Source organism: Eutrigla gurnardus (assembly GCF_963514095.1).
Source record: "Eutrigla gurnardus genome assembly, chromosome: 6".
Classification (NCBI taxonomy): domain Eukaryota; kingdom Metazoa; phylum Chordata; class Actinopteri; order Perciformes; family Triglidae; genus Eutrigla; species Eutrigla gurnardus.
Genome location: NC_139920.1, coordinates 28,628,528 through 28,642,661, shown reverse-complemented (window position 1 = coordinate 28,642,661; position 14,134 = coordinate 28,628,528). Strand labels below are relative to the sequence as shown.

General features: G+C 45.7%; 2 protein-coding genes across 5 annotated transcripts; both read left to right on the top strand.

The window, feature by feature from the left end:
• The first annotated feature begins 11 nt into the window (after positions 1-11).
• LOC311014694 (torsin-1A-interacting protein 2-like) lies at positions 12-4,980 on the top strand. Of its 4 annotated transcripts, none has more exons than XM_084011439.1 (8): positions 12-146; positions 1,057-1,134; positions 1,233-1,301; positions 1,381-1,465; positions 1,812-1,990; positions 2,900-3,121; positions 3,383-3,535; positions 3,665-4,980. In XM_084011439.1, exons 3-8 carry the CDS (start codon positions 1,265-1,267, stop codon positions 4,438-4,440), a joined length of 1,452 nt encoding a protein of 483 aa, XP_083867565.1. In that variant the 5' UTR covers positions 12-146; positions 1,057-1,134; positions 1,233-1,264; the 3' UTR covers positions 4,441-4,980. The 4 variants fall into 4 exon arrangements, with proteins under 4 accessions (XP_083867565.1, XP_083867564.1, XP_083867563.1 ...); XM_084011438.1 differs by having other exon boundaries at positions 1,378-1,465; positions 2,903-3,121; XM_084011437.1 differs by having other exon boundaries at positions 1,378-1,465.
• A 105-nt stretch (positions 4,981-5,085) lies between these two features.
• On the top strand, positions 5,086-13,298 carry olfml2ba (olfactomedin-like 2Ba). The gene is made up of 8 exons (XM_084011435.1): positions 5,086-5,662; positions 5,799-6,062; positions 6,308-6,415; positions 7,853-8,029; positions 9,301-9,529; positions 9,870-11,450; positions 12,137-12,313; positions 12,400-13,298. Exons 1-8 carry the CDS (start codon positions 5,495-5,497, stop codon positions 13,011-13,013), a joined length of 3,318 nt encoding a protein of 1,105 aa, XP_083867561.1. The 5' UTR covers positions 5,086-5,494; the 3' UTR covers positions 13,014-13,298.
• Positions 13,299-14,134: the final 836 nt, after the last annotated feature.

Here is a 14,134-nt window from a genome sequence, read left to right as displayed (position 1 = left end):
CCCTACGGGAACACGGACACTGCTGAACGTTCCGCCGGAATATTGGTGACCTCCTGTCAGTGCGACACACGTAACGCGAGCTAAACAAGATAAGGAAGCGTCATACGGCCGATATTGCACGACGATGTGATACGAGGGGACGTTTGGTAAGAAATAGTGATTACAAGTGACTATTCAACATACATGCACGTTATTTAAGTTACACGAAGGCGGTTTTTACAGGCTAAAGCTATTTATTATCATGCTAACCGTCAACCAGCATCTCGTCCGTCGGTTAACTCGTTTACTAGTCGGAAGCTTATTAATGGTTTGCGCATTATTAAATATATCAGCTCCATTAACGCTGAGGCTTTTGTGTACTAACTAGTGTTATTCGGTTTTGCTTGCAATGTCAGCTCGCACAGCAAGTTCAGTGAGTTAGCCCGAATTCAGCTAAGCTCGGGAGACTCGAAACAGAGGATTCAGTGTCTCAAACTGTGAGTTTGAATAGTTGAATAGTCACTCGGTTCAGTGTTATTGTTTTCCCATCTCTAAACGTAACTCATCGTTGTGTTCAGCTGTTTCCCCCCGAAGTCGAGGCTGCATTTCCTTGTCTGGATATCTCAGGAATAGAAACCGAAACTAAAAAAAAATGTTTGTTTTATTTTGTTTGGTTTTTTTTTTTTTGTCTCTCCGTGTTGGCTGTAAACACAGAAAAGCGAAACAAGAGTCCCTTTCTATTGTTTTGTTTTTTTAATTTTTTTAAATTAAGGTGTTTTTTTGTTTTTTTTTCCACATTATTTTACTTTTCAAGACACCCTATTGTTTAAAACCGTATTTAATAGGAAACTTGAGTACATCTGACTGTTCTAAACAGAAACGTGAGACTGACTTTCAGCCTGTCCCTGTTGACACACACACACACACACACACACACACACACACACACACACACACACACACACACACACGCAGTTTTACAATATCACTTCAGACTTTGAACATGTTATCAGGATTGATATGTGTGCCTGTGTCTTTACATTAAAAATTATGCTTTCTACCTTTTTTTTAATGCAGGTTTGAACCGTCTCTTGAGTGAAGTCCTCCCATCCAAAGACACGGCAGAGTTAGACACAGATTACCAACACACAGCAGGTAATGTATCTAATACTCTAACGATAAATGCCAGATATTGCTTTACGACAGACAGTTTAAATTCACATCATGTGTCATTATTTCCTTTTTTTTATCAGAAGGCAAGGAAGAAGACACACAGTCCACAAATATGGAGGATGCTGATATTGTAAAGCAGCAAGTGAAAGGTAACATTCATCAATCACTGCGTCTTAATGTCTTCATGCTTCTACTGTAATAATGAAATGTGGTCTCTTTCTAAAGAAGATTTAGCTTCATCACCTGCATCCACAAACAGAGAGACGGACAGTGAGAGTGTGGAAGACGTGGAAGAGCCTGACACTAAAAGCAAGTATACAGAATAATATCCGTTTCATTTGCATCAAATAGGGTTTCACAGACAAACATTAATGGCCAAGAAGAAGAAGAAGTGTTTTCATGTTCATTCTCGTCCTCATTAAAGCCAATATGGTTACATTTAGCTGTGCTCTTCTTATCTATTTTGTAATGCGTCACCTACAGTTATAAATGAACTTGAAGTGCAAAAGGTCTGTTGAAGAAAAAGCAATTGGTTCTTACCATAAACCAGATCTGGAATAGAACAGAAAGTAGGTTTCTTAGACTTTAAAATAAATCATTAGCCATTCAGTTAGACTTCAACCTTGATGACACTTGATTTCTGTTTTTCTTACAGGCAGTATTTTAGCTGAAGAGAGTGCGGCGCCTCTTCCTGGAGGATCTTCACCTCCAGATGATGACACAACGCTGGATGTGAAGGAGGACAGCACTCCACTTCAGGCTGAAGAAGGAAGTGGTGATTGCAGGAGAGACACGCCGAGAAACGAGGAAGCGAGCGTGACGGCTGAGGAGATTTCCAGTGAGTGCTCCTGTCCAAGTGTTATCACAAGTGATCCAGACATCATTTTCTGTTGTTTCCACACTTGTCAAAGAGCCATGGCACTTGTACTTACTGGCTTTGGAAAGGCTGCAGACCTAAACCAAGTGTCATTCAATGCAAAATGACAGCTTTCTGCCCAAAACAAAGCCGAATCACCAAAACAAATCGCTGCGGCGTGCACATACGTATCCTGCATTTTACCACAAGTCATGTAATTGGTTGCTTTGTTAGGTTGACTATTACCTGTTTAATAGTGAGATTTTAAAAAAAATCCTACTTAAAGCCCCAGTCGGCAAATTTTTTTTGATCACACTGAAGCCGACACTACGCTCCGATAGAACAACATAAATCATCCGGTTTTAGAAAACAAAGCGTGCCTCTACGTTCACGTAGAGCCTGTTGTTTGTTTTGAAAAGATCGACAGAGCCCGGATCATCCTGTCCAATCAGCACGCAGGGCTGTGTTCGTGCACACACAGAGCCCCTCCCCCCTCGGGTCGTTCCACTATCACAGGGGGGAGGCGGAGGGAAGTAGCTACAAGCTTCCAATTCCTCGTTAAAAACCCAAACGAGGAGGTCCAAAACAACCAAGGAAAAGAAAACACCGGTGGAAAAGAAGGAAAAAAAGAAAGATGGCGACGGTGCCCGTGATAAAACCAGAGTCAACATCGGACCCGCGTTTCAAAGGTGGCGTGATCTAAGGGATCTCAAAGGGCAGGAAGTCGAGGGGGAGGAGCTCGGTGGTCGAGGGGGAGGAGCGTGAGAGTTGAAAACATTCAAAATCTGACAGAGTGCCCTCCATCCACCAGACTTGCTGACTGGGACTTTAAAATGTAACGGTAGAAGCTCTGCTGCTGCTGTGGAAGTTAAACTATTCTAATGTTTTCAGAAGAATACTCCTCTGGGGAGCAGAAAGGACCAGAAGCAACCACACCACCAACCCTGGATGACAGAAAGGACGACCACGTTGATGGACCTGATGCTGAAGAGAGTGCGGCGCCTGAGGACAGCACCCCACCCCCACTTCAGGCTGAAGAAGGAAGTCGTGGTGATTGCAGGAGAGACACGCCGAGAAACGTGGAAGCGAGCGTGACGGCTGAGGAGATTTCCAGTGAGTGCTCCTCTCCAAGTGTTATCACAAGTGATCCAGACATTATTATCCATCGTTTCCACACTTGTTAAAGAGCCATGGCACTTGTATTTACTTGCTTTGGAAAGGCTGCAGACCTAAACCAAGTGTCATTTGTCCCAGTTTTAAGTTACGTTAAGGTTTTGTAACTCGTTCTCTCTAACTGGGGACATTTGTGTGGACGTTAATCAATGCAAAATGACAGCTTTCTGCCCAAATCAATCATTTTTTATCATTGGTCAGACGACAGAAGCAACCTGGAGAACCAAGAAAAGGACACGCACGAGAACACACCCGTCCAACCAACTACTGCAGAAGTTGAAACCCTTGGTCCGACCACTCAGGAGACTGCTGATGCTCAACCTGCAGTTCCAGCGGTTATTGCAAACCAAGGAGGTAATCTTGTTAATCTAACCTTATGTTTATCTTTTATTTCTACTGTGATGGTGATTGCTAGCTAAGATAAATAACGTCTGCATTACTATTAAAGTACTAATTGTGTGTGCATGTGCCTTCTCTCCGTAGGAAGTAGAATATTCCTGATAGCAGTCGGTATATTGGGGTTAGTCTTTGCCATCTTGGGGCAGAATCTCTTCCTATCCGAGCCTCCACCTCAGAAAGACAACGTGCCGCAAATAGACATCTTCCTCCGGCAACTGGAAAAAGTAAAGACTGACTTCCCCAACCAGCGTGCTGAGCTCTGGAGCCGGAGCAAGATCCACCTGCTGAGGCACCTCCAGACGGCCCAGCCCACAGAGCCGGTCAGTCTGATCCTGACTGCGGGCCACGGAGGTGAGAGGACCCTGCAGTGCCTGGCTCAGAGCCTGGCCGCCGCCTTCTCCTCCTCCCTCAACGCCTCCGTCCTCCACATCGACGGGGTCGGCAACGCCAGGCAGGACAGCGACCAGGTCAAACTGGACATCGACAGCAAGTTGCAGGGAGCTTTCGAAGGAGACCAACCCGTGGCCGTCATCAACCGCTTCGAAGAGCTGCCTCCGGGCTCCACCCTGATTTTTTATCGCTACTGCGACCACGAGAACGCCGCCTACAAGAAGACTTGTCTGATCTTCACAGTGCTGCTGGGGGACGAAGAGGAGATTCCTGCTGAGACCCGGCTGAGCACCGTGGAGGAGATGGTGGATGACTATCTGAAGAAGAAGTTCCTCTCCAAAGGCCACCCGGTGTCTTTTGACAGGATGGACCTGGACAAGTACGGCGGACTGTGGAGCCGCATTTCTCACCTCATCCTGCCGGTGGCAGCAGAGGAGAGGCTGGAACGTGAAGGATGCTCGGGAATGTGAACAGTTCACTTTTAGTCGCAGCACTCAACTACCGCCTATTTATCAGGTTTCTCATTCTGAGGCTTGTAGCAGTGGTTTTAAAAACCCAAATGCTTATATAATGAAGCTCACTACAGATGAAGGCATCAAGTAGAAATACAGCTAATGGTATGAAGATTATGCTCTATGTGGGGGGGAATGTGGACATTCGTGGAAAGAGAAAACTGGTGCTTTTATTCTTGTAATTCTTTGATGATATGAAATGTATAGATCAATTGCGACTGGTTTAAATGGGGGCTTTGTGTATTTTACACCACAAAGCGTTACAGGGCAGAACAAATCTTTTGGTATCACAATCCAGGGTTTATTATTATCATGACAAATGGCTTTTTTCTGCGATCGTCAAACCTTCGTGGCACCTTGTGCCTTAACTGAACTTCCTGTGTTCCTTTTTATATATATAGAGACAGACACACGTATCACACTACGGGAAGGACGTTTGATGGAAATGAAGTGCATACATTGGATGTGCCTTACAGTGCAAATAAAATGGGAATTTCAGACGCTTTGTCATTGTAGTGCACACCTTTGCAGGTAGAGGGCAGCAACAGCACACCTGAAACCGGGCATTAATACGCAACAGGCTTCCTGCTTATATACTTCAGAACCTTACATTCTATGTTGCATCTTAAAGAAACCTCCAGGTCGAAGCTTTCGATGCTCGTTTGTAACTCCTGACTAATATGATACGTGTTGCTGCACATGAGGTTTGAGGTTTGAGGAGTGATTCGAAGCAGCTGAACTCCTCCTCGCCGGTTGGAGCAGGTCCGCCTCCTGTCAGCGCGCCTCCAGCAGCAGCGACTCCACGGTCTCTCTGCATTCACCCACAATGAGCAGGATGACACCGCGCCATAAAGCTTCATCTCACATGTCTCGATAGACCTCTCTGATTTTGGAGCCAGCTGTAGGCTATGACACCTTTTTGGCAGCTAAAGTGATCTGCGACAGGCTGTGCCTGCTTGCACATTCGCAACACTTGTTTTTTCCATTTCCAGTGCTCTGTGAGCAGCACGACATGTATAAGTTATGCGTCGCCGTCGTCATGTGCTGTGCGTTGTTTCCACGGTGCTCCGCGGCGCCAAACGCCTGGAATGCAGACCCCAGGTCAGATTTTGAGCTCGAGGCAGAGCAAAGTGACAGGCTGCACGAGGAGATAGATGGCCAGGAGAGCATCCTCTCCAAGGTAGGAGGAGAAATCCTTTTTTTCTTTTCTTTTTAAACTTATGGACATTTCATCATTTCGTGCGTAAAAACAAACAAAATTCAAACGTTTCTGATTGTGAGTGGCGCAAAATACATCCGGTCTCTTCTCTTCGTAGCTGCTGGGTGATTATGACAAAGTGAAAGCCCTCTCGGAAGGCTCTGACTGTCGGTGTAAATGTGTTGTCAGACCCCTGAGCAGGAGCGCCTGCCGGCGGATAGAGGAAGGCAGCGCCGCCGCGCAGGACTTCTACAGCGTGGAGACTATCACGTCCGGACCGGAGTGCAAGTGCGCCTGCATCGCTCCTCCGTCCGCAGTCAACCCGTGCGAGGGGGAGTTCAGGCTGAAACAGCTTAGAGACGCTGGGGAAGAGAATGTCAAGGTGACGTGTCGTCCGCTTCCATTCCCCATCCACACTCGATCCTCCGATACGCATCAGTCCTCCAGCTCCAGGGCCAGCAGGGTTCCTACTGGTGTCCAGAGAGGCCTGGATGTCATGAGTAATTCAGGAATAGTCCCACTTTTGACCCAGAGACTCGGAGGTTGGATGGGCTTGGGACATAGACCTATTCTTCTTACCATGCATGTCTTGAGTTGGTTTTGATGGAATCCACTTGATCATTCCAGCTTTCCACGATCCTCGAGCTGCTGGAGGGCTCCTTCTATGGCATGGATCTACTGAAGCTGCACTCCGTTACCAATAAGCTGCTGGGTCGCATGGAAAACATGGAAAAGGTACAGCAACACTTTATTCATGCGGGGTGTTTTTTATTGTTGGCTCCTGGATTCAGCGTGTCCAGTAAAACACACCCTTTGGGGCCAGTATTCAGGTTTATGAGGGTACTGGACCTGGACCTGGAAGGGGTGCACAGGATTTCCATCCTGAACGACCTGGCTGACCTGATTCTAATCCAGCAACATTCAAAAGTCCCCCATTTAGTAAATTACTTTATAACATAATCAGGTTAGATTATGAAATATATATTGTTCTATTCATGTTTTATTAAATTGCCTAGAATAGTATTTTTACTCAACGTTTCAGTTCAACTCTCTCCTTTGAATTTGGATCATAAGTTATCACCATATACTTAAATTAATCATAAAACGTCATAAATAATACATTTCCCCTCAGAAACAGGTGCAACCGAACTAACTGAAGAGTGTAGTCTGTATAAAACGAGTTAGTTGTTAGTAAAAAAAACACCTGTGTGAATGTACCATGACTGTTATGACTCATTGAATAAAAAGAATAAAGAAGAAGTTGAAATGAAAAGTGATTGGAACACTACAATGAAGATTAAACTTCATACATGTAGGGTTTTCTTCTTCTCACGACTATAAACAGAAGCTGCCTCAGTCAAACTTGGTCCAAATCACATCCATCATCCCCCTCTAACAGGTTTCGTACGTGTCACTCTTCGGGTGCTGACCCGAGTGAATCCGACTGTGGCATCCTTTAAAAGGCTCGATGACAGACTCACTTACAACATACTGAACCTTCCTGACGTTCAGAAAGCTGCACAAACTCTCAGAGTAATACCGGCATTCACTTCTGAAATGACTATTTATGGAAAACACAGCTGCGGGTCATAAAAATGAATGGATCCATTATTGTTATATTCGTTTCAGCCGTCCTGGTATTGTAGAGACGTGGCTGAGTTATATAAATCAAATGAATGATGTCTGAGTTCTGTTTCAACATCACGGCCTCTAACCAGGAACTATCTAAGCTCCTCCCTCGTAGTCTTCAGGTGCTACTTGTGGTGGGTATTATGCACTTAAACCCACAAGCCTGGTAAACCACCTAACTCACCTGCAGCCTCAGACCCCCTGATTTATACAATCAGCTGTTGATGTCCTCCAAGACAAGGAAGAGGAACAGAGACCCCCTACTGGATAGAAGGGGTCATCACAAGTCCATAAAACTGTAGTTTCAGGGCCCTTGTCTTGTATTCCAGGACACTTGAATAGGACAAAGTGATCTTTAATGTGGTTTTATATCAGAAGCCAGAGTGTCGGCTGTGAAAACAGCCCAGTAATGATGATGATGGATCGTTTTCCTTCCGTTAGTAATTATCACTGCTGATAATTGAGACCTATTTTCCATAAAACAACAATAACAAATGCACAGTATATATGTTAATATCTCAATTTGTCCATGACTGCCTGAAGGCAGTGTCTCTGAAGCACCAGCAGAGCCCTCAGATCCAGGCGGATGCCACTGAAAGCCCACCCAGCCCTCCTCCGCACCAGGATCAGGACCAGGATCAGGACCAGGATCAGGACCAGGATCAGGAGCAGAAGAGGCTCAGCGAGGTCAGCAGGGCCGCCGCTTATCGAGACCCAGATGTAAGTGACATCTTGATATCACGGGGTTAACAGATGTGAGGGGTGCTAACCTATGAACTGTGGTATTGCTGGTTCTTTATCTTTTACTGTAATAACACAGTTATAACTATATGACCATTTAAAGTGTTTAAAGTAATTATTGATGCAAAAGATTGATTATATTTTTGTGTCAAGTAATACCAAGATACTGTAAATAAGTCTTTTACTTGTTATGTATGCTTTAAAAGGTAGTTCCCACCTAAAAACACAGTTTTTACAGGTGTTATAACACACTGATATCGTCTTGACAAATCCTGAAATACAGTATTCTATTAAAGGCACATGTGAAGGCTGCGACCACTGAATTGAGGAGAAAAACCAGCCTGAAACAATTGATTGGATTTGCATGTTTCTGCTCAGTCGGCAAAAGCATTATTGAGCCTTGCATACCTTCAAAACAAAAGCTGCAATTACGTGTTCTTTCCACCCTCCCAAATAAAGTCATCGCTTCCAAAGCAACACAAAATAAATGTGTAAAAGGTTTGGTGAAGTAATGTGAAGTGTTTGGCAGAGCCAGTGGACAACAGCAGACCTCAGGCCAGCCGCTCTACCGCTGTGGTCTGATCCATGAATATGAACCGTGTTGGTGGATCTGGGTTTTATGAGCAAGTTAATTAATTTGTTTAACAACAATACTCGTAAAAAGCATTAAACAAGGTTATTAATGAAAACTGAAACTAAAGCCAACGTTTTCTTTTTTTAATGTTTCCTTTTTATGAAAGGACAATTCAGGTTTATTGAAACTTGGGTCGCACTTTGTAGCTTTGGTCATCATTCATAAGCCTCAATAACTAATAACTACTGAGGTGAATGTTACTGGTTATATGAGAGGTCAGATTTTCATACTGGTTTCAAACAAACCCCAGTTTAACCAAACTAGTTGTGTAAACTGAAATGAGGAATGATTGCCTACATTTTGGGCGTTTGCAGTTTTACTTCCAAAGGAAGCGGTTCTGCGTATTTGTATATTTCATTGTGGCACTCCCTTAATCATGTTTGAAGTATTTCCCTCGTATTCTTGCCACGGAATGAGGTCAAACTCACATTTGTCTTCTCTTGGTAGGATGAAAACAGCATTCACTAAAACTCTTGTTAATAATCTCTGCCTCACTGATTAGAAGCTGATATTGTCAAATATCGGTCCATATATGTAATCCATCCATGTTTTAGTCTCATCCTATTGTTTGTCTTCTCGCCTCATAGAAGTTCTGTGTTCATCTCTCCACTAACAGGAAAAGTATGAGGAGAAGTTTATTGGGGAAAAGCCATCCTTCCAACCGACAGATGGTTCTGCTCAGATCATTGAGGTCAAACCTCAGGCGACCCTCAAAAACGTGGCCGACAAGGAGGCGTCTCAGGTGTCGAAGACCGGCCCCAATGGAATGATCATTAGAGGGATGACTTTTTATAAATCAGACCCAGATCCGATGGTGGCCGATGACGGGGAGCCCGGAGAGAACTGTGAGTGTAACGGGTTTCAGATTGAAACCAGAGAATAGAATGATCTAGAAAAATCTCAAATCTGTAGCCCTTTTCTTATTCGTCCTCATTCTAACCATGAAACAGGGTAACTGGTTCGGATGGATAATCACATTATATTACTGACAATATAAAAGCAAATCTGTCAGGAACGGCAACAATGTAGAGTTACAAATGGCTTCTCCCATTTGTTTGCACTGTAATTTGTGAGTTCAGACACAAATAACTTCACGATTTTAATGGTATTGGACGATTAAAAAAAGAATGTTGCATTTTCTCAAGATGCGCTGGTTATTTGACCAAATCTTGTCCCTTTTCTTAGTTTTTGAGTATCATGGATTCAGTGGCGACGGGCCAATTCACCCCTTCATCGAGGAGAATCTTCTACAACACCACCGAGTCCAACGCCCCAGGACGAGGGCAGGACCAAGGATGTTTCGACCGAAAGCAACAGGTTCTTTCCACGGTTCCACGATGACCAGCCAACCAACAAGTCTGAAAGAAACCGAGTCCACCTCCAAAACTCCTAACGAGTTCACCGGTGCCGTTGGAACCACATCGGTGGACGTTTCTACAGATGCACAGAGTGACTCATCCACAACCAGAAGCGCCACGATTGGATCGACCGCCGCTGCCACACAAGCAACCAGGACCACCGACACGGCGCCTCAAACTACTCAGAGAGTCACGGCAGGAATCAGTAGGTGGCCGATGCTTTTGTCGGATGAACCGGTCGTCACTCATTCAAGCGTCACTGCCAAAGAAACAACCACAGCTACAATAAACACCACCGGGTCTTCCAAAGCAACAGCCACAAAGGAAGTCCTGTCAGCATTCACAACCATAAACGCACCAACCGCCATGATAGAGACCTCAACCCAGCTGGTGAAAGACCCAATGCAAACCATACCTGGCAGCACTGCAGGTCCTTCAAGTACACATGAACCAAATTCAGCCACAGAGGCTTCAAATATCAGTCCGACTTCCACCATGACCATCCGAACCCATGTTCTCCCAACTTCAGCAGGAATACACAGCACAGCAGCTTCCTCCCCGGTGACCTCCACTCAGACCACGAAACCAGAAGGAGGTACTGAATCCACCTCCTTTTCAGGCTCGACTTTGCCTCCTACCACACAGAGACGGATCACTTTGACTCCCCACACTTCTCTGCCGTTCACCACACCTATGGCTCCCCCATCTTCAGCCCCTACCACCACCGCCGCTGCCACAACCACCACCGCCGCAGTAACCACCACCGCCGCAGCAACCACCACCGCCGCAGCAACCACCACCGCCGCAGCAACCACCACCGCCGCAGCAACCACCACCGCCGCAGCAACCACCACCACCGCAACCACCGCTGCAACCACCACCGCTGCAACCACCACCCCCACCGCAGCAACAACTACCGCCGCAACCACCACCGCAGCAACAACTACCGCCGCAACCACCACCACCACGACCGCAGCAACCACCGCCGCCGCAACCACGACCGCCGCAACCACGACCGCCGCAACCACCACCACCACCGCGGCAACCACCACCGCGGCAACCACCACCACCGCTGCCACAACCACCACCACCACCGCGGCAACCACCACCGCGGCAACCACCACCACCGCTGCCACAACCACCACCACCACCGCGGCAACCACCACTGCGGCAACCACCACCACTGCAGCAACAACCGCCGAGGCAACCGCCATCACCACCACTACCACCACCACCACCTCCACAACCCCCACCACTACCACCACCACCACCTCCACAACCCCCACCACCACCACCAAACAGACTGCTCAAGTCAAAAAGAAACACAAAGTCACCTGGGACAACAAAAAGACGGAGGAGTCAGATGAGCCAATGCAAAGACAGGAGGAGTCTCCCTCAGGAAAACCAGGTAAGTTGAGTTTTGTTCCAATGAGGACAGATTGCATGTTTGTCCAAAACTTTCTGAACAGATCTGGGTAGCCCAGCGCGTTGAACTGTGATGCTCCACCACGGTCGCAGCAAATGCATGGTTAACGTTGAGGTTATACATCACGGTCGGACTTAAAATAAGTCACTTCAAAATAACTCAACACTTTAGGACACGAACACCGGTCTCCTCATTGAAAGTCGTGTGTTTGTTTGACCCATCCAGCTCCTGCCTGCAACACTGTGTGGGATTCACACGCATTCATGCTTTGAAAGAAAAGAGCTACAAACTCTTCGAAGCAGAATCAAATAAAAAAGAAATGTTGGATGCGTTGGAAGGCACAACCATGAATGTTGTCGTCTAAACAAAACTCCCCAGCTGTCCATTCAGTAATTGACGAGATATTTCAGTCAAGATCAAAGTGTCCTTATAAGAGTTTACCACAAAAGACAAGACCAAGAAAGAAAATATATCACATCCTGATGAAAGCTTTGCAATGACTATTCTTCTGGGGATCTTTAGCACTCAGTCCTTTGTGGCCACCTCGCCCTGTCCGTGATTCCAGCTGAAATAAAAGCCTCTAATTATTCTCAGACTCTTTGACGTAGGTCTGGAGGACGTTAAACAGTCTCTGAATCCTCACTGATGCTTCCGTGACTCTTTCGCAGGCGAGTGCAAGGACACTTTGGCAACCATCTCCGAGCCGGTAACCCACAACACCTACGGCAGGAATGAAGGCGCGTGGATGAAGGACCCAAAGTCTGATAATGACAAAATTTACGTCACAAACTTCTACTATGGAAATAATCTGCTGGAGTTCCGCAACCTGGAGGTTTTCAAACAAGGTGAGAGCCAGTAGTCCAAGCTGAAATAGCCTTTCCTCTCTCTTTGATGAATCTCATGCTTCTTCATGCTTCTCTGTCCTCTACAGGCCGTTTCACCAACTCATACAAGCTTCCTTACAACTGGATCGGCACAGGCCACGTGGTCTACGACGGGGCTTTCTACTACAACCGCGCCCTCTCCCGAGACGTCATCAAGTTTGACCTGCGGCGGCGTTACGTGGCCGCCTGGACCATGCTGCACGACGCCCTGGTGGAGGAGTCGTCGTCGCTGTGGGAGTGGCAGCGCCACTCGGAGGTGGACTTCGCCGTGGACGAGAGCGGCCTGTGGATCATCTACCCGGCGCTGGACGACGAGGGCTTCTCACAGGAGGTGATCGTCCTGAGTCGACTGAACCCCTCGGACCTCAGCATGCAGAGGGAGACCACCTGGAGGACCGGGCTCCGGAGGAACCACTACGGGAACTGCTTCATGGTGTGCGGCGTCCTCTATGCCGTGGACAGGCACGACCGAAGGGACGCCAAACTGGAATACGCCTTCGACACGCACACAAACACTCAGATGATTCCCAGGATGCCCTTCACCAACAACTACACCTACACCACGCAGGTCGACTACAATCCCAAAGAGGGCGTTTTGTACGCGTGGGATAATGGACACCAAGTCACATACAACATTAAGTTTGCCTATGTAGACCCGTAGTAAGGGGTTGGCTAGTAGTGTTTTTAAAAAAAGGTTAATTCTATGGTTTGAATGGATTGTAGATCAGTCCACACCGCCTTCGGTGTCGAGTTAATGGGGCCAAATGTACAAATGCTGAAGTGTAAACTACATTGTTTTTTCTTATCGAGAATTGAATTTTACCTGAAATAAATGAGACGATTAGCCTGATTCCTCAGTCAACACATCATGTTGTACTGTATATTTTATTAAACCATTTAAATAAAAGCTTTATGAGATAAATAAATGAAAAGGTGTCAGAACCAGTTCCAGTCTTGGGTCAAGTATTGCTTTAACAATAATTCATAGAAGAATTACTCTTCAAACAAATCCCCAAATCCCCGAGAATTACATGTTCCCTTTTTTTTGTACACATTATTTTGTATTGCATTGCATCATATACCACCGGTTCCTCTGTGTGGTAACATCACAGGTGTTGCTGTTGACCTTTGTCTTGTGAAAGCACTTACTTCCTCCACATCAGACGGTTTTGAGGAGACTGCAATAAAGTTCAGAAATACTAACAGAAAATGTCTCCTTTTTTTGTTTGGCTCATCACATCAACGTCGAGTGGCTTTAATTGTAGCTCACGAGTGTTTTGATGGAAGAGAACCAGGCAGAAATAAAGGGTTGCTGGAGGTAAATCAAGTTATTGTGAAAGAAAATACTCCAGAACAATCAATCTATTGTACTTTTTGATTAAAATATAACAATGCAGTTACACAATCCTCCCCCCCTGAAACACCACAAATGATACACCCAAAGGTTTAGTAAAATCCAGTGTTTATTTTGGTTTATGCACATAATAGAATACGAAAAACAAAACCTCACACATTTGTAATTGTACTCTTGCTTGTCCCTAAGTAGAGTCGGGCTGCATTGAAAACAATGTGGTGAATTAAATACACGTTTGAAAGGAAAATAAAATTGCACACACACACGCAGACACAGCTTAGCATAAAGGAAATGCACTTTCAGGTACAAGTATAGTATGTTGCTTTATCAACATACAGCAAAGTACTAATTCTGATTGTGTATCATTTCCTTTTTACATCAATTTTGCAGAAACATTCATATGAAAGCTGATCTTCCCAGGTTCTGCA

Bases quoted from the DNA above. Each gene is read 5' to 3' on its own strand.
- LOC311014694 (XM_084011437.1), top strand. From the start codon at position 1,265: ATGGAGGATGCTGATATTGTAAAGCAGCAAGTGAAAG. The intron at 1,991-2,899 runs GTGAGTGCTCCT...TAATGTTTTCAG, and splicing joins GACGGCTGAGGAGATTTCCA to AAGAATACTCCTCTGGGGAG. The intron at 3,536-3,664 runs GTAATCTTGTTA...TTCTCTCCGTAG, and splicing joins GGTTATTGCAAACCAAGGAG to GAAGTAGAATATTCCTGATA.
- olfml2ba (XM_084011435.1), top strand. From the start codon at position 5,495: ATGTATAAGTTATGCGTCGCCGTCGTCATGTGCTGTGCGTTGTTTCCA. The intron at 5,663-5,798 runs GTAGGAGGAGAA...TTCTCTTCGTAG, and splicing joins AGGAGAGCATCCTCTCCAAG to CTGCTGGGTGATTATGACAA. The intron at 8,030-9,300 runs GTAAGTGACATC...CTCCACTAACAG, and splicing joins CCGCTTATCGAGACCCAGAT to GAAAAGTATGAGGAGAAGTT.